Raw genomic sequence first — 21,723 nt, 5'->3', positions numbered from 1 at the left:
GAGACATGAGCAGAGAAACGGCCGTCCAATCACAGACCGAGCAGGGCGGGGAAATGGGCGGGCCTTTTCTTAGAGACCGACCAATCAGAGCGCTGCTGCGATGAATACATTACTCTCTGATTTCAACATCATTTATTTAATATTTTATTAAACATCTGTCTCTTTGACAAATTGAACTTTCAACAACAAACTGAAGCGGCAAAATAAAGTAGATTATAGCCACAAACATTTTAAAAACAGACATTTCTATACACTTGAGCAAAACAATACAAAATCACACTTTATAAAAATAAAAGAAAGGGATAAACTACATTCCATAGGAAAAGGACATATTCTACTAAAAAGAGCACTTTAAGGCACAGCCCCATAGCAACCCAAATACAACCCCTGATAGGTTGAACTTGTCCCTAGTTTGGAGCCACCTTCATGATTACATAAACATTATCTGAACAGTTCATCAGTCGTCTACGATGCTTAGCAGGCCGTTCAGCTGCAGCCCGTAGGCCAGTTCCTCCTCTTGGCTGGCCAGTATCTGTCTCTGAAGCTCCTTTAGTCTCTGTGACATTGACACCGGTGTGATCTTGGACTCTCCTGCTTTTCCTAGCATTTCCTCCGAGTCTGGCTCCTGCAATGTGAAACAGTAAAACATATTGATGACTGCACTTTGGACTTAGATATTATATATAAAAAGTGAGGACTCGTTAGTGTGATTGAAAGGACTTCATCTTTGTTAAAACATTACAGAAGTTGTATGAACTCTCAGCAGCACTTCAAAAACTCGATGAGATTGCTGAGTGAGGTGAGGCCAGACCTTCATCACTTCATACCTGAGAGAAAGAAGAATCTCCAGTCCTGGCCACGGCAGACATCATGGCTGAGGGCATCGACAGGAGGGTGGAGGAAGGAAGGAAGCATGGTGTGGGGAGGGAGTCCATGGGGTCAGTATCCATCCAACGCTGAAACTGCTCCATGCACCTGTAGAAGTAGAGAAGAGTGTGTGGGAGGTCACTATTAAGCTGCTGGTGATGGACATTAAAACAGGAATAGTCTGTAAACATCGATGGTAAATGGATGCACATTTCTAACTGCGGCGCTGTGGCTCTACCTTTGGCTTTGAGCCTTCTCCCTCTCTATACTCTGGAGCACTTTAAGATGGGCCGGCGGCTCCTGTTGTGTGGGTGCGTCTGTGGCACACAGGAGCGATTCCTGGGCCCCGGGAAGCTCCGCATTGTAGAACAACCTCTTTATGAGGGACTGACTGGTGGGTGGGGCACAGCAGGTCGCACTAAACCCGAGGATGGAACAGGGAGGAAAGGAGAGGTGTGGGGTTAGGGGGAAGAACAAACAAGAGAGCATTGTGATTATCATGGTCTCCATCACACTCTTCTTATTAATGACAAGCTGCAAACAATGGACTCTGGGCTGGACTTCTTACCCTTCTGTCTCCTGCTGCTTCCCTCTGTGTGTTTCTCTGATGGCCTGGCTCCATTCCTCTGGTGGCTGGAAGTCCTTCACCGACATCAAGGGAAAGTAAACCAGAATATCTCCATCCTCCGTCACAGCATCTGGAAATAAGAGGCGTCCATCAGGGCACAGGAGGCGACATCCTAACCTGGACAGAGTTAGAAAGAGCTTTCCCTGAATGACCTCACCTTCACAGACGGGTGATCCAGGGATCTTGGAGTCTTTCAGCTTGTGGTCTATACAAAGCATCAGCAAGTCGTCCCAGGGGATCTGGTGGAAGGCCGGGTGCGTTCCCTGGTCCCAGTCGTCGTAGCTGTTCAGAGTTTCCAGGGCTCTGTGGGTTTTTGCAGGCTGGTGCTGTAGCCGGACTTTTTCCAGAAGGTTCTCCAGCCGTGACATTAGGAGGACCTGACTGGGCTGTGAGACTGGGACCTGAGCAGCGTAGTCAAATATGGAGGCTGAGAGCTCGGACCACGAGTCTAGAGAGGAAGAAGGGAGAAAGAAAGGTTAAAGGGATATCAGTGTCTTGTGTAGTCAAGGGAACAAATGGAACACAAGTGATTTCAGTCACTACAACATTTTTAAATACTCTCACTGACTGACCAGTTGTGGGCGGCAGCTTCCACTGTGGGAGCTGCAGGCTGAGGATGGCTTCACGCAGCCAGGCCAGATGCTCTGCAGAGTTCCAGGCCAGATGAGGAACAAAGTTGCGGGTATCAGGCGAGCAGAACTCCTGCGGCGGCCAGGACAGCATGGAGAGCTCCGGGGAGGACACCAAGTCAGCCAGGTGGGCCATCAGAGCGTTGTAGAGGTGGATGATAGGCGCCGGGCTCTGTGGGGGGAGACCTGCACCCGCACGCTCCTGCCGGTGGGCAAAAAGCCTGGAACTGAACTCGCGGTTCAAACTGGCCTCTACGAGCTGCACCAGAGGCTGACAAGAGAGCTGCACGTTCTGTGGGGCGCGAGTCAGCAGCCAACGCATGGCAGAGGTCAGCTGGAGAAGGAGGAAGGAGGTCAACAAGCAAATTCACAGAATAATCCAAAAGATCTCAGGATCCATGTTAAGTGTGTGTGTGTGTGTGTGTGTGTGTGTGTGTGTGTGTGTGTGTGTGTGTGTGTGTGTGTGTGTGTGTGTGTGGTACCTGTTTGCAGCCCTGCAGGTCACTGATGGTCTCTGGTATAAAGAGGAAGATGTATTCAGATATCAGGCCCTCCTTCACCAGCGTGGGCAGCATGAGCGCTGAGGGGCAGGAAACCAAGCGTCAGACATTTCAGGATAATCAAACTACTCACTGTTACACAGAGACTTTATCTCACTTTCACCGTACCTTCTTCAAGTTTCCGCGTGTCTCCGTCGTCAGACCCTGGCACCAGAATGACCAGAGGCAGCTGGCAGTCCCAGGTGCTGACCTGCTGTAGCTGTTTAAGCTGAACCAGCGCCGACAAGAGAGGGACGTCCTGTTTGTCCTGGCCAGCGTCCATGGTGAACAGGGCGGGGAGCAGGAGGATCAAGGCTCTGGCCCCCTGGAGCTCACAGCATTCTTCTACTTTAGACAGGCTGTCATCAGTCAGAGGGCCGCGGGACGCCTGGGGAACCACACCACAGTGACCTCTGTGTTATTATTTAATGCTTCAGGTGACCGATCAGTGATGAGCATGATTCACTGCAGTCTGACCTTGACGCTGATGTGGACTTTGTGAGTGCGGCGTCTGTTCTCCTGCACTGTGTTTGTGACGCAGAGAGTCTGCAGTGTGCCGTCTGGCAGTTTGACCTCCGACTCCTGATCAGCACCAAATTTCACCTCCAGCCAGTCTGACAGGATCCTAAAGACAGAACAGAGCTCAGACTCAGGGACCTCACCAAAGGTTTGAACACATGTGAGTGCCTAGCTTCATAAGAATGGCTGAATTCAACTTCTGGGTTCTGCATGCGTGTGGCTGCTTACTGGTCTGCCAGGCTGGCCACGCTCTCGTCATCACTGGGTAAGAGGAGGACAGCTTTCCAGAACAGTCTGTCGGGGGGGTCGGGGACGTGTTCTGTCACCAGTGCAGGCAAATCCAAAGGCACCCACACCGACTCGCTGAGAGCAACAGAAAGACAGGAGGAGTCAAAACCCTGCTTGATCACCGCTGACCCCAACACACACACTGGTGAAGTCATGTCTTACTCTAGCAGCTGCTGGTAGAAGAAGTGGACTCTCAGCTGGTGGGCAACTTCCTGCCTCGTTTTCAGCAACCTTAAGATGTAGAACAAATTATCAAGCGATTAGCAAAACTCTCTTTATTCCACGGTTGACAGCAGTTTGAATCAACCTTTGAGGCTGTACCTGGTGCTGGAGATGGCAAACCTGCCAGAGTTGCCCAGGTCAACCCAGCCACAGGCCAGGTCAGCCATGGAGAGCGGCACTGGGGCGCTGGGAGCCAGAGCCTTCAGTCTGAAGCGAGGGTCCACGCAGCAAGGAGCTGCAGGGAAACCTCGCATCTGTCTCCTCAGCTGCAGACGCACCGCCACCACGTCACGCCACCTACGGTGTCGGAGAGGAGGAGAGCGAAGCAAGAAGATCAGACGTCTGGGATGGTACTCCGAAAAATGCTTACTTCCAGTACTCCATTCAACATTCCTGCCCTTGCTTACCGTTTGATGTACTTGTGGATGCGCTGCAGCTCCACGTCCAGGATTTCTTCGGCCAACAGCGAGATCTTTGCCTCCAACGTCTCCTCGATCAGACTCATGCAGACCTGCTCTGTGCATCGAGCCACACACTCCGCTTTCTCATCCACTGCCTCCCTGAAAAGACAGTGACAGGTATTTGAATGGAACAGATCTTTTTAGTACAGTAGATAGTTGTCAACATCAGGTGCTTGCTTGAACGTCTTACTTGAACTCAGAGGCAGCGACCTCCTGGATGCTCTGGGCCAACACTTCCTGGATGACCTCTGCGCAGAGCGAGAGGCTGAACTGGGCCAAGAACGCCTCGCGCTCCTGCTTCCGTCTGGACCGAAGAGAAACGGTAAAGAAAGGAGGATGAGCTGCACTGACCGAACTAAACTGACAATACAGTTATTGTAAACATATCACCATGACCATGCTCGGTGTTTTGTGTGTGATGTTATCAGACAGCTGACCTTGCTTCTTCAACCCTGCGGTTCTCTTCGGCGACCCGCTGCTGTTCCAGCTTGATCTCGGCGGAGGACATGTCCTGCAGCAGCTGTCCCACCACCTCGTTCACCACAGAGTCCACCTGTACGCTGCTCTCACTGCCAGGAGCACAGACGACAGCGATGTGAGTTACTTCTCTTTAAACTTGTAAACCATCTGTTTATCACACAAGAGGTTTCACTTTATTTGAACGTACGCAAGAGCAGTTTTGGCATAGGCGGCCGCGGCACCGGCGACTTCAGTCACTGCCACCTTAATGACCTCTTCAACCACACTGTCCAGAACGGCCAGGATGTCCTGCAGGAGAGAAACACAACCATCAGGAGAGATTCACGTCTTTCACAAGCTGCTGTTCAGTGTAATTACAATGTGGACCGAGACACCAGAGCTGAGAGACGTTCCTCACCTCATCCGTGTACGTGGGCTCGGGTTTGGGCGGAGGCGGCGGAGGCTTGACGGGCTGAGGCTGGGCGATGGGCTGGAACAGCTGCTGAGCGCCTACCAGGTGGGCCGAGTAAGGGGGCGGGGGCGGTAGAGATGTCTCGCCCGTCTCTTCCACTGTGACCGCTGGCGTGGCGGGCTCGGGGAGGGCCTGAGGCTGACCAAAGAACCCGGGCTCCACCAGAAGCTTCTCCGGCTGGCCCTGTGGCACGACCTCGGGTGGAGCCGTGACCTCAGCCTTTGCCATGTAAGCTGCGGCGACACAGAGGAGATTGAAGACACTGATACTAGTTCACCAGTCAGTGAGCAGAGTATTTACCAGTGAAGGAGTCAAAGGAAGGCGGTACCTGGTGGCTTGAGGATGCTCGGGGTGGGCTCAGCCAGAGGCCCCTCCCCTCGGTACTTGTTCTGGGAGTCAAAGCTGCAGACGGGTCGGTGCTGAGGGGCTTTGGGGAGGAATCCTCCGTTCACCACCACTCCTGTCAGCACCGTCTTCTTTGCCAGGATGATGTCAGACTTCTTCGGGAGCGGCAGCTGTGGCTCCTGATAGGTCGCCCGGCTCAGCTCAACCATCCTGTGAATGGTTACATTACTCTTTAACTCATAACAGTCTGGATGCTTCTTTTACAGGGTCAAATCGAGCCTATTTAATTTCCTTAGGACAAAACTTCTATGACCCATTTGTAAACACTTACCCATCACTGATGTTGAGGCCGTATTGTCCGATGAAGTCAGCCGCTTCGTCTTCATCGCGGAACATCAACATCCGCACCATGTCCTGCACTGGGAATGCGGTGGAGCGCTGGTAGCCGAATGTGTGAGCCAGGTTCAGGGTCTTCAGAGCTTTGCTTCTCACCTACACACACACACACACACACAGAAATAAAACATTTCATTTCTAGCTGGAGTTTAACTCTAGACTTGAACCAAGTTCAAGCTTTTGTCAAGTCTTAATCCTGGACCGACCTGATTGAAGTATCTGTGTAGGAGGCAGCTGGCGAGGTACGAGGCTCCTTTCACCAGCTTGAAGAAGCGCACAAAGTTGTTGTTGTTGAGTGCGGCGAACGCTTGGACGGCGAACTTCACCTCAGGAGAGTTACGCACCTCGTCACGAAACTGCTGCACCTCACTGCACACACACACACGAGGGGTGGGTGTGTAAAAGGAAGATGGAGCCTCTAATTCTGCGACGTCTAACGCCTCTGATTGGCTGATGATAATGCTCAGACTGTCCTGCCCTCCGTCCTGACGATAACCCAAGATGACAATCTGTACGTTTCCATGGAGACTTACCGCAGGATGTCCCCGTCGTTGAGCTTCAGCAGCACGTTGTACTGGCGGAACTCGGCCTCCCGGCTGCAGTAGACGTTACACAGGGCCAGGTCCTGGTACATCTCCTTCAGACTCTGCATGCACTTTGTCATGTTCTCGTCGTTGATTTTGGCATCGAAGGACGACATAGGCTCTTCACAGAGGTGGTGGCCGCAGTGCACGTGGAAGCGCGTGCACTTCTCGATCAGCGACACGGTGTGGGGACAGCACAGGCGCTGCTGGGTGATATCCTGTGTGTGACAGAGCAGCAGAGGTGGAATCGAGAAACAGAGCCTGGGAGGGGAAGTGAAGCTGACATGAATCCACAGCTTTCACAGCCTGGTCACACCCGTCTCACCTTGCGGATGCTGCGGGTCCTGTTCCAGACAAAGTCGTACCAGTCCCTGTAGTTTTCGTGGCCTAGGTCCATGATCTGAGTCACCAGGTAGTCCATGGTCATGCTGAGCACAGGAAGGGGACGCAGCTCATGAGGAAGAGGCTCCTCTTGGTCGGCAGAGGAGCGACTGTACTCCTTAATGGCAGCTGTGTGATCCACCTGAACACCAGACAGACAGAGGACAGACATAAGCCTTGAGCAACATATATGAAATATTCTGGTAACAGGAACACATACAATCAGATCAACCTACACATTATATTATATGCAGATGTATTAAAATAAAGCAATTGATGCATTCTTGCTTAAGCTTCTTTAACTGGCCCAAGATGTTTAACGTGCAAGAAGTTCAACATTTCTCAGTCAAACTCATTTGGGCCTCACCATCTCTGTATCTGGGAACTCCTCATACGTGCTGAGCTGCTTCCTGGTTTCCCTCATGTATCTCTCTTTCTCAGGACACATATCAGGACACGTTCCCACAAACACTCTGGTCAGGTCCAGGTCCGTCCTCTTGGGCCGATCTGCCAACACGGACACACGGAAACGTTCAGATATTTTAAAGGCGGTGCGGTCGGTGCACACGAGTCGACTCTGACCTGGGAGCAGCCTCACCTTGTCTCAGGACCTTGTCCCTCTGCTCCAGGAGGCGGTACTTGTCCTCAGCCGTCTCCGCCACCAGGCCGACGAGGTGGAGGAGGGAGGAGGGGACCGGGCGCTCCGAGCTCAGCGTGTCGCCGCTGCCTTCTTGCTGCAGTTCACTGTCAAACTGAGACCTGGCCAAGGGTGAATTCTTCACCGGAGAGCTGAAGAAGATAGAAATGAAGAAATCATTAGAAATGAACAACAAGCAAAGGGACAGAAACGTGTCCTAACCTGGTAATAACAATAACAACAACACATCACAAGCTGTAGCTGCATGCTTCACCTGTGGAGTGTCGCTGTGCTGCTGATGCCAGGTGATCTAAATGTGGGTAATCTCAGTAAGGAGGGTCCAGGCATGGGCTCCGTGTCCTGACCTTCCTCCTCCGCCTGATCCTTTTCTTCTGAGAGTCTCTTCCCCCTTTCACCTGCAAGTCCACACACAGAGAAACAGCATGAATATCAAGAGTAAGTCGCTTTGGATAAAAGCGTCTGCTAAATGACCATAATGTAATGTAATGTAATGTAAGAGGTGAGACAAAGATGGAACGTCAGGATGTGACTGAAATAACCAAACACTGTGAGACTTTGAGCCTGAACAGAGGGATAATGATGTCATATTTACCCTGCTTCTTCCTCTGCCACAAGATGAGGAGTTCAGTTCCACACAGGGTTTTGCCTTTCTTCTTAGCCTTGAAAGCGGATGCCTGAGAGAGACAAGGAGACAAGGAGACAAGTTCACATGTTTACAAATTTAGACGTCGGCTATATTGTTTTGTTGCGTTGCCAGGAGTGAGACGCGTCGGGTTTAACTCACGTGGTCCTCAAAGTGCACGATGGCGAGGTTATTGGGAGGTCGACAGAAGACCTTGCTGACTCTGCCGAAGCGAGCAAAGTGCCTCTTGATCACCTCCTTCTTGTTGTAGGTCGGCGGGACGTTCTTGCACTGGATGACGGTGCAGTCGGAGGGGGACATGCCGCCGAGGCTCTCTGTTCTCTTGGTGCGGAGGTCGCACCTGGGAGAGGGCGTGGCTTCAAGCTTCAGGTCTGGGGTCGCTGCTGGATCTACAGAGGTGTGAGAGATTGTAGGGAGATTAGAGGAACATTCCAGGCTTTCCCCTCGCTTTCTTTGTGCCCTGCATTCTAACGCTCCAAAACGCTCGGTACACAGTCAGCGTGTCTCACCTGACTCCTCGGCTTTCTCCAGCACCTCCCTGATGGGTGCTTGTGCCCTGGGTGGTGTAGCTGTGGAGTAGTTCTCCTGGGCTTGGACGTCTTTGCTCTCTGTCTCTCCCCAGTCTGGCGCCTGTTGTTGATTCTCCTTCACAGCCTCTCGTCTCCCCGACTCGTTGCTCTTCCACATTTGGTTGAGAGCCCTGCTGAATAAACCGTGGGGCCTAATCGGCTGTTTCTTTGTGGGCTGTCTTCCTCCTGCTGAAGCATCCTCTTCCTCAGCAGGCTTCTCTGAACCGGCGCTGATGGCGGTCGGATCCTGCTTACGCTTGGCGGGTTTGCGCATTGCAAAGACGTTTGCCCCTTGTGCTTCATTCAGGTTACTCCCTTTCTCTTCTGTACTCTTCTGTACCTTGGCATCACCCAACACTGAAGTCTGACCAAAGGGGTTTTTGCCAAACACATTTGTTTTCTCTGGTTGGGCGGTTTTTGTTGAGAAGCTGAAAGATGACGGGGTCGTGGGCTGGGTCGTAGTCGTCTTGGAGCTGGAGCTGGACGGGGCAGCCGGCTGGGAAAAGGTGAACTGCAAAGTGTTGGCCGGTTCAGTGCTGATGCCGGCTGTTAGCGGGTTCTTCTGAACAGAACCTGACGGAGCTGCAGCAGGCTGGGAGAAGCTGAAGCCCACTGGCCCAGGCTTTGTCCCAGGCAAGAGAGAGAAGCCAGTGGTGGTGGTGCTGCCACTCACAACGGTGCTGGAGCTGGTCTGGGCTGCACCAATGCCAAAAGGTGAGCTGGACACTGCAGCCGCTTTAGGGTTAGCTGGCTCAGGGCTCGCACTGAAGATGGGCTTGAACGTCACCTCATTTGCAGGCTTGAAACAGAATTCAGTCGACCCAAAGCCCCTGCTCTGGGTCACGCTTTGAGCTGTGCCGAAGGTACTGGAGGCGGTAGTGGTAGACATCGGCTGTCCAAAGAGCGGCTGTCCAAAGCCCAGTTGAGTTGGGGCCCCTAAGGCTGGGGTGGAGGCCGGCGCCAGCTGGGCATTTCCTGTAGAATGTCCAAAACCTGTTTGTTGGCCAAGTACTGAGGCCTGCTGGGCAAACCCTGAAGCCTGCCCAAATCCAGAGGACTGCCCGAACATAGGGGTCTGTCCACCAGATTGTCCAAAAGCTGGTTTGGCACTGCTACTAAAGTTTGAGCTGCTCTGTCCGATGGAGGGCTGTCCAAAAGATGGAGCCTGGCTTATTGCAGGCAGGGAGGGCGGCTCTGCAGACGGCTGACCGAACACAGAGTTCTGTCCAAAGGCCGGCGGCTGTCCGAAGGCCGCATTTCCAATGGGTGAGGGCTGATTTAAGGCCGACGGCTGTCTGAACCCCTGGAAAAAGCCGGCAATTTGGGGCGGATTGCTGGCGGATTGCTGTCCGAAAGACTGGAAAGCTCCACCCTGCGGACTGCCGAAGGGATTATTTTGATTCATGGTGGAATAAAATTGTATTCAGAGCAGCGCCTTTAGTTTGTGTGTTGAAGAAACATTAAATGTAGCAGAAATCCATCACAGCCAAAGTTCCTCTGACAGTTCAGTGTCACATTCTGAAACCCAGAGAGACAAAGGTAAAATATGATTAGTAACAAATTAGTTGAAACCTTTTAATATTCTACTAGCGAGGTCATTCAAGTTCATAAGATTCAAATGAGCCTAAAATGCATAATTTAGGAATGTAAAACGTGACGTCAACGTTTTAACTTTGTTGTTTTAGTGACGTCAATGTTGTAGCCGTTATTGTGTGTCTTCTAATTAAACATTTACAGGAAAGTTGTCTCGTCTCGTCCCACAATTTGGCTTGAACCGTTAACACAAACAAAGTAGCTTCTGTTAGCGGCTAAGTTAGCATATGATAACATATCGCTGACGTTAGAGATAGAAAACAGCCTCTAGCTAACTTCACACGGTGGCGCCTTAAAAATAATTGTAGTGACTTTAAGACGTAACATCGACACAAATAATTAAACATTTCCAAAGTTATTACCTTTTCATGCAGTCCTGGTGGAGAATATTATGAACCACAGGAAGTTTATCCTTTTCCGGTTGTTCGTGTTGTTGTTTCTTGCGCATTATTGGACGCTACCGCCACCTAGTGGTTGGAACGAGGAGGCTTTTACTGTAATAGACAAATATTGTATGTTTCGCAAAAAGGAGGCTGCGTTTCGGGATTAATCTAGTTATTCTAAGATATTGAGCAAATAGTTATAGGAGGCGAAGGTTTCTCTGCTAAAAATGACTGAAATCGTAGTAAAACTGTAGGCTAAAAAATAATAATTTTGTATTCGCTACATCCGGTTTGAAACAAGTGCTTATAGGGAAATAGGGATGCTGTGTCACTAAATATTTAAGACAAACAGTATTTTATGTTTTATTTTGTAATTATACAACGTGTGTTTTTGCATTAGTAACAAGATCAATTTCCAATAAAGATTTTTTTGGAGACAAAAAAATGATTTCCGGCCCTGGTCCGACAGACAATTTGGTCTGACGCTAGAGAGCAGATTCCGTTCCGGTCAGGGTTGTTGCTTTTACCGGCTAGGCTGTGAACAGACTAACAATATATACAATTTAACGTCAGAAAACACATGATAAGTTGTGTCATTTTTGTGCAATTTTTGTACAATTTAGAAATCTCCATAGTCACTCGCTAAGATCTGTGTATGTTACTATTTCTTCGCGTCACCTTGGATTCCGCCGGATTCGTGTATTCGTTGCCCGCAATGACTTTAAACCCTCCAACCTTCCTAATCAAGCTGTCACCGACCAATGATTGAATAGTTCTGCGCTCGGGGGAGGTTCTGTTTTGGATTTCTAAATTATGATCGTTTCCTCGTTGGCTTCAAAATGGGACTAGTGCTGCGTAATCTCCAGAAGGTGGTGCCTATCCGCCGGGCCAGGCTGCGCAGGGACGTGGACACGCTCCGGCACATTCTGGGCATCCAGAAGTTTGACCTGGGCATCATCTGCGTGGACAACCGCAGGATCCAGGAGCTCAATCAGCTGTATCGGAAGAAGAATTCACCCACGGATGTGCTCTCGTTTGCGTTCCACGAGGTAAATAACAATAATGGCCTTTTAATTAGATTCGTTGCTTCACATTTGCATTTTGCTTTCGTTTAAATTCGAAATCTAGTCCCTATAGTGTTGTATTGTTTGAGGGAGGTGTCATGGTTCATTCCCACAACAATAATTGGAGTAAAAGTGAAGAGTTGTCAGTTAATTCCAGCCAAACTTTGCTCCCTACAGAATATTCGACCTGGTAAGATGCCTCGTCACCTTCACAGAGACGAGCTGAACCTGGGAGACATTTTCCTGGGCGTGGAGTTTGTGATGAAACAGTGTGAGGAGGACTTGCTGGATTTCCACGGAGCTCTCACTGTGAGTGCACCTCCTTCATACAACTCATTATTTCAAAGGTTTTTGCCACAATCCTTCCCATGTCTCATCACTGGTTGCTGTCTTTCTCGCGGCGCAGGTCATCACTGCCCACGGCATCTGTCACCTACTGGGTTACCGGCACGAAACATCTGAAGAGTTGACAGAGGTGAGAAAGGTTGTAAGGTTACGGTATCCAAGAAAAGTTCATCTTGGGCAACGGGACTTCTTCTTCTCTTAAAGGCTTGAAGGCGTTTCTCTCTCATCTTAAAGGTTTTTTCTGTTCCGGTCCAGTTGCCAAAGATGCACTTTCCTTGGTGAAAGGAGGAGACGTGTTGAAAGTTAGAGAGACTTCTAAATGACATTTGTGGTGACTGAATATGGTGGAACTTTTTATTTATCGCCCCTCTCCTCCTTCTAGATGCTGCAGAAGGAAAGTTACATCCTTAGTGAGTACAACAGGCTCACGGGCCGACAGCTGGAGCCGCTGACCAAGCTGTGCAGCCTCGACACGTGACAGCGACCCGCCGGCTCCCTGAAACGGGAATATAGTGCTTTATTTTTGTTTTTGCACAACCTAATCCTCAGAGGTGCTGTGGACCCCGACAGCTTCACGCTGCAATTCCTGGACAAACACAAGAACACCACAACGACAACTACTTTAGAATCCAGTTTTATGACGACTACAAGTCTTGGAGGATACGTCATGTGGTACTCATGTTTTCCTGTGGAGATCCTGGATGTTAATAATAATAATAAAGTACAGAGATAACGATGTCATGGATGAATACTCAATCAACGGATCAACAAAGAACTTCAACCTCGCAATAAATAGAAAGATGTTTTTGTTTTTCTTACAGAGGAAAATCTGAAACCTACACATTTAAAACATTGAGGTTAAACAAAAACACATTGGAAACAGCGTTGTGCAACTTTGAAAGTAAAGCTTGTGTACAGTTATATCAAAAAGTGTTCCTGGGAGGCACAGAGGGAAAAATCCCCAAGAAGAGAGGAGAGAGGGTTTCACTGAGTAAAGCTCAGAAGAGAGAAAGCAGTGTTATCGAGCGTCTTTTCATTTTTTGTTCCTGGTATATAAAACATGGAACCGGCCGTACACACTTAGAAGTCAAGCATAAAAAGCACTCGATGACAGAAAGCTGGTTAGAAGTCGCCAGTTTGTTGCCAGAACATAAATATTGCACCAAATGTACCCGCTAAATACAGCAACCCCCTCTAAGTCTAGAATAGCTTATACTCCAACATAGAATATCTCTTTATTTATTGGTTCATACGAGAAATTAACATCCGCTAACCGTACAATCAAACAGAGCACCAGACGCAACTCGGGGCGCCTCGTTTATCACAAAACGGGGCTTTGAAAGCGGCGCCTGTGCCCCATTTTGCGCATTCTAAATATCTTCATAATATCTTAAAACCAAACGTGGCTCCTGGCGTTTGAAGATTGCTTTGAATCGAAAAGTCTGAAGATCATTAAAGTGTGCAGAGAAACCAAGGATAAACCTTTACAAAACTGTTCATTGATAAAATCATAAAGGAAAAAAGAAAAAGGAGAGAAAAACAAAAACAAAAAAGCCTCAAAACACGAGAGGCGAACGTCTACTGAAGTCTGACTGAAGTCTGTGTTTCCACCTGTGCTGCCCTTTACAGGCGTTCATCGAGCCGGGCACTGTGCCGACCGCAGCACGAGGGGAAGCGCCTAGTAGGAGACTGCGAAAGACGGCAATCGGTAAGTAGTAGTCGAGTGTTCAGAGGGGGGCAGATCCATCCACCAGAGTGTGGCTGTGGGTGCGGCGCTCATAGGGGCTGGAGGACGTTCCTTCCTGCTTCTGGAGCGCTGCTGGCCGGGGCGCGTTCCATTTCAGACAGCTGCTCAAAGGCGTCCCTTTGAACACAGACCGGAACAAGTACGTCAAAATGTGGCTTGAATGCCAAACGATGAATACAAACAACCCTCATAGTACAAGGATCTGAAAAGTTGGAATGGAGCCTTTGCTGCCATCTAGTGGATGAAAGAGACGCCTACACCAAGCTCAGGATGGAGGAAAGCTAGTTTGTCTCGTCTTAAATGTTCGTTCACTGGCCACTATATAACAACAAACATTTTTGTTGTTTTGAAGTGAATTGCCCACATGCCCATATATGGCGTTTCCCCCATAACGAAACAAATACAATGAGATCTGATTATGGCTGCTGTGTAACCTGAGCCACACGTTAGTCACATATGTTACCAACTCACTTGTGCATGTAGAAGAAGATGTATCCGCTGCGGTCGCGATCCCGCTGGACGGCTGCTTCCTGCGTGCGCGAAACATCCAGGTCGTTGTAAGTCAGCCACGACTGCTTTTTCATGTCGTACACGTCGCTGATGTAATGGCCTAGAGGAGGGAGGGAGGGGGGGGAGGGTAAGGTTCATAAGCAAAGGGACTCTGGACTGACTGATGTGTCACACAAACACACAAAACAGACAAAAACTGCTTACCAGATGTGGAGCTGCTGCCGATGTGACTCACCACACTGATGAGTCTGAAGGAATTTGCCAAGTCACCCGTCTGTGGATCAGAGGGATGATTAGAACAAAACCAACAAAACAGCAAAGCACGACCTCTGCCACTGCACTGTGTGTATGTTTGAAAGAAATGATGCACAAAATGTTTGACCTCTAATCTTTGGAGAACCTCATTCTGTTCGGGCAGCAAAGTGTTAAATACCTCAGCGTTCCTCTTCAGGTTCTCGGCCTCTGCTTCACTGTACTCCATGTCCAGCACATAGTCGCTACCCGAGTCCTCCTCCAAGCACGTCAGGTCTGGCAGAGAGTTGTTAAACTCTGATGGGTGACACAGGAGAGGTGTGTGTGTGAGTGTGTGGAGTGCGACCAAGGATAAACCTAGGATGTTGATTGACTTTAAGAGGAAACAAATCTCCTCTGGGCTTGTGTGGGCGGCAGCAGCAGTCTGCCAATGTAACTGTGACACTTTCACCACTGAGCCACCTCACTGCCCACACAAATCACTCAGAGATTCATTTCCATGTTTTAAGTAAAACACAATGATGCTAAACCATACTGCAGGACTTTCAACAGCTCTATACACAAACGCTGCTTGGTACCTTGCAGACTGAGCTCGGTGGCTCTCTTCAGGTCGTCGTCCTCCCTCATCTCTTGGGCCTCCTGTGTGGTGGAAAGTTCTACTGTGAGACTCAGACAACACTACAATTTACTTTCTATTTTGGTTGATATGTCATTGATTGTAGCTAAAGGTGAAGCCCTGTAACTGTGGATGAATATGTGGATGAAGTTGTAGATGTAGCTGTGGCTGTAGCGTGGTCTTTGGTCTTACATGCTCCTGGAGGCTCTGGGCCAAAGCCTGCTGCAGCTCCTGCTCCTCCCTCTCCTGATCCAGGCTGTACTGCTGGACCCAGTCCAGTTCCTCCTGCTGCTGCGCCCCCTCTGGAGTCTGGTTCTCCTTGTTGTCGTCCATGGTCAGGTCCAGAGAATCCAGCATGTCTAAGCCAAACCAATTACACAAGACAATTAACTCTGGACCTCTTCCATAACTTGAGTGCTTCATGTTGACATCTTTCTTCTTCGTACCTGCAGGCTGTTTGCTGTCAGCGTCCATCAGCTCCGCCTGGTAGCACAGCTCGGTGGATTCCGTGTCTCCAAAGCCTGTGTCGGGGCTGTTGGTCTGTTCGTCCTCTGGCGAGGGAGCGGCGGAGAGCCCGGCTTCTTGGCGACTCATCTCCAGCACGGCTGCGAGCATGTCGTCGTCGTTGATGCCGCTGAAGTCCACCGCTTCCATTGCTGCTCCCCTCTGAGGCCATGAGAGAGAGAAAACATGAGTCAAACATCTGTGGAGTAAGAATCTGGTTCAATCTGGTTTGTGAGTCTGGAGTTCTGTCTCCCTGTGCCCACCTCCTCTGGCCGCTCGTCCTCATCGGGGAGACAGGTGCTGAGGTGTCGCCTCCGGCTCCCCGTCGACTTCCTGTTGTTCTCTTCTTCGCTGTCAGAGTCGATGTGAATAGAGCTGCAGCTGCAGTTGGCCAGCTTCCCTCCACACCTCCTACAGAAAGGACAAGACGGGACTTTAACACTTTAATCACATCCCAATTATAAACAGATCTGTTCAGACGGAAGTTGTGTCCTCTCACAGAACCAGCAGGACTTACCGGAGAGGTCCTGTAGAAGAGTTGACGGACTGGGAGGTTTTGAGCGTTCTGGACCTTTGAGAAGAACAAAGAAAGAAGCTGCTCAAATTTGCTGCTCATTACTATCTAATTTGAAAGGTATTCAGGTTTGCCGGGCTCTTACATGGCAGCTTGGAGGCTCCAGCAGAGGCTGATGGGGGGCCGTGTGGCCTCGCTGCAGTGGGACAGCAGGGTCAGGTAGCGGGGAATCACCACCTGTTGGCCCAGCTTGCTGTTCAGTGACAGCTGGGCGTTAAAGCTGTACCGTTTAAGGTGGAGGATGAGAACTCTGTGCAGGAGGGAGAAGAGGTGATCAGCATCTTTGTTTACACCACATGTACTTTGTTTCAGCAGAGCTCAAACAGATGCTGGTGAAGCACTGGCTGATGTGCATGAACATACCGAGGCAGTTTGCTGAATTTATGGGTCACAGTTGCCGTTTTCCCGCTGCACTTCTCACAGGAGTACTCGATTTCCTCCATCTGCAAAAGGGCAAAGGTCACGGTCAGACTTAGGATAAACTTTGGTTTGGTAGCTACGTGTCAGGTTCAGTTCTTGATGACGAGGACTCACTCTGAAAAACAGATCTAGAGAGTCCTGGATGGAGCGGAGCGGGAGCGTCTTCTTTCGTCGCGGCAGGTCGATGGACAAGTCGTTGAACTGCTCTCGCTTGGTCACCACCTCACCGCAGCTGTAAGAGGTTGAAGGTGAACACGGCCATAAGCTTCTCCAGTCGCTCGCTGTGCATTAAACCAGCAGCGCCCGATGACCGAGCAGAAGACGGGCCTTACCCTTTGCACGTGATGGTGTGCTGCACCTCAAACTCCATGTTGACGGTCACGGGGCAGGTGTAGATGCGGGAGGTGTCGGCCTCGTCCCCGAGCTCCGACCGGGACTGCTGGCTGTCCTCAGACACGGCGGAGGAGGACGACGAGGCTGCGGCTTCGCTCTTAAAGCTCCTGTTGATCTTTTCTACGTCGTCCTTCAGCTGGTCCAGGCACTGGCTCAGGAACTCATGAGCGTCCTGAAATCAAGCACAGCGGTTATTTACGCCAAAGCCACGACGACTTTCAGGACATTTTAATGAGACTTTGCACGAAAGTTTCTTAAGGGAACTTCTTACATTCTGGACGTTTCCAGAGAATCGCTCGGCTGTGGAGGAGATGGCGCTCTTCACTTTTCTCAGAAGCTCCCGTTTTAGCTCCGGGCAGCCCGTGTCCTTCTTCACCATGAGATGAGCAAAACGTCTGCAGGGATGACAGACAACACAGGGGACAGAGTTAAGAGTCATCTGAGCAAGGGTTTCACTGTCACACACACACACACACACACACACACACACACACACACACACACACACACACACACACACACACACACACACACACACACACACACACACACACACACACACACACACACACACACACACACACACACACACACACACACACACACACACACACACACACACACACACACAGTACCTGAGCAGTGCGTTGATGGGCACCTTCTTCCACGGGATGCTCTGTCTCAGCAGGTCGCTGGAGAAGGAGGGCAGGCTGAAGAGCGACTGCAGGATGGCGTTCATGTAGCAGGTGTTGCCCAGGTTGGAGAATCTGCAACACCAATACACACAAAGTTAAAAGGTTGATTTGTTGGTGCAGTTGCTGATTTAGAAGCTTTGAACTATCTGGAGGTAAATTAATAACTCAGCCTCATTAAGGTCCCTAATGGGGGCGTGGCCTTACCCTTGCAGTGGGGGCTGAGGCTGGGCCAGGTTGGAGGGCCTCTGCTTGTTCCAGCCGCCGTAGTCCAGACTGGGCCGGACCTTCTTGAAGGGGGTGGAGTGGATGGGCATCATGAGGCTTCTCTTCACGGCGCTGCTCTGCGTCGCGCTGGCTGGCCTGGTCGGGGTTAAGAGAGGAAACACAAACGTAAACGTGGGTTAAAGCTACAAACGCTGAAAGTAAAATGAAATCCAATCATTTGCATGCATCACTGCTGGAGTGTGTGTATTTAAACTAATTAGTAAAGAACTTCACCTGTCCAGGAAAGAGTGGCTCTGGCCGTAGTCTTTAGCCATGGATCGGCCGTAGAACGACGTTGGCTGGAGGGGCGCTGAACCCAATGGAGCTTAAGATTAAAAACCACAGTATAAAGTCTGAATACTAAGAATAATAACTCAAGATGTAATACTCCAATAGATAAGAGGGTTTTTATGTTTACCTGAGCTCCTGTTCTCCTCCACCAGCTTCAGCTTCTCTTTACAGCTCAGCAGAAACTTCCTGGTGGGGTCCGACGTGGCCTTGTTGTTGCTGCGGACACATAAATTAAAAATGAATATACGTATATCTATATATATATATATAACACCTCATTTAAATATAGAAACTGCTCGACTAAAGGCAAGTTTAGTGAAATTTGTTGCTTTACCTTGACGAGTCGTTTTCCTTGGGGTAATCTTCAGACAGGTCATTGTCAGAGTTGAGATGTCTCTTCTTCTTCTCACTCCTTCAAAGCAAAACAGACATATGTGAGGAACATGAGCATGAATCCATAAAGAGTCTATGCGTAGTGATTGAAGTCGATGTAAAGTGACCCATGCCCCCTGACAGACGATGACTACTAACCGGTTCTCAGAGAGCCCGGCGCGAGTAGGCGTGGAGGTGGCTCTGCTCGGGCTGCCCAGAGGCTTCCGCGGCGTCGTATCTTCCCGGCCTTCCATGCTCTGCCGCCTCGGCGTCGTCTGGAGAGTGGGAGGAGTCAGAGTGAGCGCACAAACCTCTCAATGTGTCAAATATGGAGAAACGTTGTTTCAATGCGGTTTCTCACCTGTCTCTCCCCGGATGGACTGGTCTCATTTTTCACAGAACGATTCCCAAGCACGCTCAAGTTTGCGCTTCCGTGTGAGGCTTTTAAAACTGCAAAATAAGGAGAGAAAAAAATCAGGACCAAGTACGACCAAGGACCAAGTAGCAGCCGGTGTGAGAAATAACGACAAACCGAGAATAAGTCTATCTAAGAGCCCTACAATTCCATTTTAACTAAGAAAGTGTAACTCTTTGCTGCCACCTGCTGGCGCAGAAGAGGAGTGGCCTGTATAACCATCCACTCCAGCTCAAATTCCCACACACACATCCCGAGACATTCCGCTGCTAATCTCTGAAGGAAGGACACGTACTCGTCTTCCCCTGCTTCAGCTTATCCAGGTATTCTTTAGTCTTTTGAAGCAAAGGTGGGGAGATCTTATCCAGGGTGATGATGCTGGTGTCCTTCAGAGTCAACATGATCCGGCTCAAATTCTGGGTGATGGCTTTCACATTCTGGTTCAACTGAGGGCCAAGAAAGCAACACAAGAAGAGACAAACCGTCAGCTTAACCTTCTTTATATATGTGTGTGTGTGCCCCTGAATCAGACAGAACAGAGTGTGTGTACATCTTCTGATGACAGTAAACCAAAGCCATCCCACCTGGAACACTTTAGGAGCTCCTCCACAGTTGAATCGGAGATAGAGGTTGACTTTGTTGTCCTTTTCTTGGATCTCAAAAGTTCCTTCTTTCCATTTGGTGACGCCGAGGTCAATGCTGTTTACGCGGATCTTCACAGCGCCGCCGCTAGAGAGTTTGGTCACGATGGCTGTCATGGCTCTACTGTCCAGTGGGCGCAGTCTGGAGCCGGGAGCTGGAGAAATCCTAGATGAGACCGAAAATAAGACAACCAAGTCTGATGAACGGGAATCAAAGTATCGGAGTGTTAACATGTTTATACTGAGCTGAGGTGGGATGACACTGTTCCGATTCAAGCCAGCGCGCGCGCGCGCGCGCACACACACACACACACACACACACACACACACACACACACACACACACACACACACACACCTTTGCTCCATCACATTCCAGTGTTTCTCCTTATTTGTCAGGTACATCCATTATTACCGAAATAAAGCAGCGGTACGGCGAAGCTCACTATCTGGCAGCATGTCATTCGCGCTAACTCACGTCGCTCGACTCGCACTTCATTCTCTTTAGTGTGCGATAAACATGATTAAGTTGACCGCACTGATGTATCCACTGTCAGTGTGTGTGAAGCTGCAGAGAGCGTACTACACACACACACGCACGCACGCACACACACACACACACACACACACACACAACAAGCTCAAAGTCAACCAAACTAGCACGACAGCTTACAGCAACAAGCGCTCCGAATGTCTCCTTGACAATACAACGCGACACTCACGGCATAATAATGGACGAAAACCGGTGCGTTTGTTTCCCCAAAATCAACTCGTGCTGTCCCGTTAAGGGAGCGTGTAGCTGCTCCGTGTTAGCCAGCAGGCAGAGAGGAGCGCAGCTGCTTTCACAGACCGCCGCCGGCACTCATTTCACAAGTTAACGATTATCTGACAACACAAAAGGCCGCGGAGAGGTCCAAAGAGCAGAAGACATGCAAAGAAGAAGACATAGTTGCCGAGTTTTGCCCGCGAAGTGTCTCTAATGTCGCAGCCTCCACAACTGAATGGATGGAGGAGGCCGACATTAGCTATTTGGCTAGTAGCAGGCTAAGAGGAGCTAGCTAACTGGCTAATTTGACTGATTGTCATTTGGCAGCGAAAACATTGTTCATATTTAATCACACTGCATATGTTTCTTACCTTTAGATTATATGCGCTCGTCCGGAAACTCGGGATATAAAGCGTCGTTTTCTTAGCTCCTCGGGTGGTGGAAAGTTGGTTTTGCCGGCATTCGCCTGTTCTCCAGTGATGTGTATGTTGTTGACAGTGGAGCCGCACACACACACACAAGACGCCTCGCGCAGCGCTGCGATGATGGCGGGAATGTGAACATTTACAGCGGAAATGGTAACAGGGACGATATTACGTTGTCGCTCGGTAGGGGGCGACAACGCGCCTTAATGTGTATGCTGTCAGTAGCCTATAAGAAGAAGGCGGTGCTTAGATCAAAGGTAATGATCACGTGACAGGTAGATCCTGAGAGAGTAAAATTCACCTACATGTGCGACAAAACATTACGTACGGTAAACAATTAAGAATAAGAACTCGAAGAAAGCATTTAAAGAAGGATCATCGATGACAAGCTCAAAATCCTTCACTTCTCCAGTTTTGTTTTGAGTTCAATTCTCAATGCTGTGATGAGCTTCATCTTCGTCCATCCGAGTAACTGAGATAAATCTAAAATAAACAGCAATATTCATTTCTGAAGGCGTGAAGAAGAAATAGGCTAATTCTTTTACAGAAGTTTTTACCAAAAAAAAAATCCATATTCGTGTATATCTAATTTGGATGTTATTTTAATATTGCTTCATAAAAGTTGTTCTGAACTATTTCACAAAAATAAAAATAAAATGTTGTTTGGCGATATACAGATAGATAGACAGAGGAAGAACAACAGCAGCAACATTAGAAAGACGTAATGCTTATACAGCACTGTAGTAACTGTAGTAGGTAAACATAATAGTAATTATAGTAGGAGGGGCGGGGT

The 21,723-nt window shown here is 49.5% G+C and overlaps 3 protein-coding genes across 4 annotated transcripts; 1 reads left to right on the top strand and 2 right to left on the bottom strand.

Annotated features, from left to right (window-relative positions):
* Positions 1 to 117: 117 nt before the first annotated feature.
* mcm3ap (minichromosome maintenance complex component 3 associated protein) lies at positions 118 to 10,705 on the bottom strand. Its single transcript, XM_076160523.1, has 29 exons — positions 10,616 to 10,705; positions 8,601 to 10,178; positions 8,233 to 8,480; positions 8,041 to 8,122; positions 7,702 to 7,843; positions 7,389 to 7,579; positions 7,158 to 7,297; positions 6,735 to 6,932; positions 6,359 to 6,627; positions 6,032 to 6,194; positions 5,761 to 5,921; positions 5,413 to 5,639; positions 5,031 to 5,317; positions 4,821 to 4,921; positions 4,591 to 4,722; positions 4,344 to 4,457; positions 4,100 to 4,252; positions 3,792 to 3,989; positions 3,633 to 3,701; positions 3,411 to 3,545; positions 3,141 to 3,288; positions 2,793 to 3,051; positions 2,607 to 2,704; positions 2,068 to 2,458; positions 1,653 to 1,943; positions 1,436 to 1,565; positions 1,106 to 1,285; positions 828 to 975; positions 118 to 625 (listed from the first exon to the last, which is right to left on the bottom strand). The coding sequence occupies exons 2-29, from the start codon at positions 10,063 to 10,065 to the stop codon at positions 458 to 460; spliced, it is 6,288 nt and encodes a 2,095-aa protein (XP_076016638.1). The 5' UTR covers positions 10,066 to 10,178; positions 10,616 to 10,705; the 3' UTR covers positions 118 to 457.
* A 392-nt stretch (positions 10,706 to 11,097) lies between these two features.
* On the top strand, positions 11,098 to 12,752 carry ybey (ybeY metalloendoribonuclease). The gene is made up of 4 exons (XM_076160541.1): positions 11,098 to 11,685; positions 11,878 to 12,009; positions 12,107 to 12,175; positions 12,428 to 12,752. The coding sequence occupies exons 1-4, from the start codon at positions 11,476 to 11,478 to the stop codon at positions 12,521 to 12,523; spliced, it is 507 nt and encodes a 168-aa protein (XP_076016656.1). The 5' UTR covers positions 11,098 to 11,475; the 3' UTR covers positions 12,524 to 12,752.
* usp37 (ubiquitin specific peptidase 37) lies at positions 12,546 to 21,065 on the bottom strand. Of its 2 annotated transcripts, none has more exons than XM_076160538.1 (24): positions 20,877 to 21,065; positions 19,683 to 19,905; positions 19,394 to 19,544; positions 19,045 to 19,133; positions 18,843 to 18,958; positions 18,646 to 18,723; positions 18,439 to 18,527; positions 18,255 to 18,345; positions 17,961 to 18,116; positions 17,697 to 17,828; positions 17,333 to 17,456; positions 17,001 to 17,233; positions 16,783 to 16,900; positions 16,612 to 16,691; positions 16,334 to 16,498; positions 16,192 to 16,245; positions 15,938 to 16,085; positions 15,617 to 15,836; positions 15,363 to 15,529; positions 15,133 to 15,193; positions 14,736 to 14,851; positions 14,507 to 14,576; positions 14,264 to 14,402; positions 12,546 to 13,909 (listed from the first exon to the last, which is right to left on the bottom strand). In XM_076160538.1, the coding sequence occupies exons 2-24, from the start codon at positions 19,854 to 19,856 to the stop codon at positions 13,822 to 13,824; spliced, it is 2,859 nt and encodes a 952-aa protein (XP_076016653.1). In that variant the 5' UTR covers positions 19,857 to 19,905; positions 20,877 to 21,065; the 3' UTR covers positions 12,546 to 13,821. The 2 variants fall into 2 exon arrangements, with proteins under 2 accessions (XP_076016653.1, XP_076016655.1); XM_076160540.1 differs by having other exon boundaries at positions 18,255 to 18,330.
* Between the last annotated feature and the right edge of the window lie 658 nt (positions 21,066 to 21,723).

This window comes from Genypterus blacodes, unplaced genomic scaffold, assembly GCF_046128005.1.
Source record: "Genypterus blacodes isolate CSIRO-AG114 ecotype Tasmania unplaced genomic scaffold, CSIRO-AGI_Gbla_v1 ptg000106l_1, whole genome shotgun sequence".
NCBI classification, from domain to species: Eukaryota; Metazoa; Chordata; class Actinopteri; order Ophidiiformes; family Ophidiidae; genus Genypterus; species Genypterus blacodes.
This window is presented reverse-complemented; position numbering and strand designations above follow the sequence as displayed.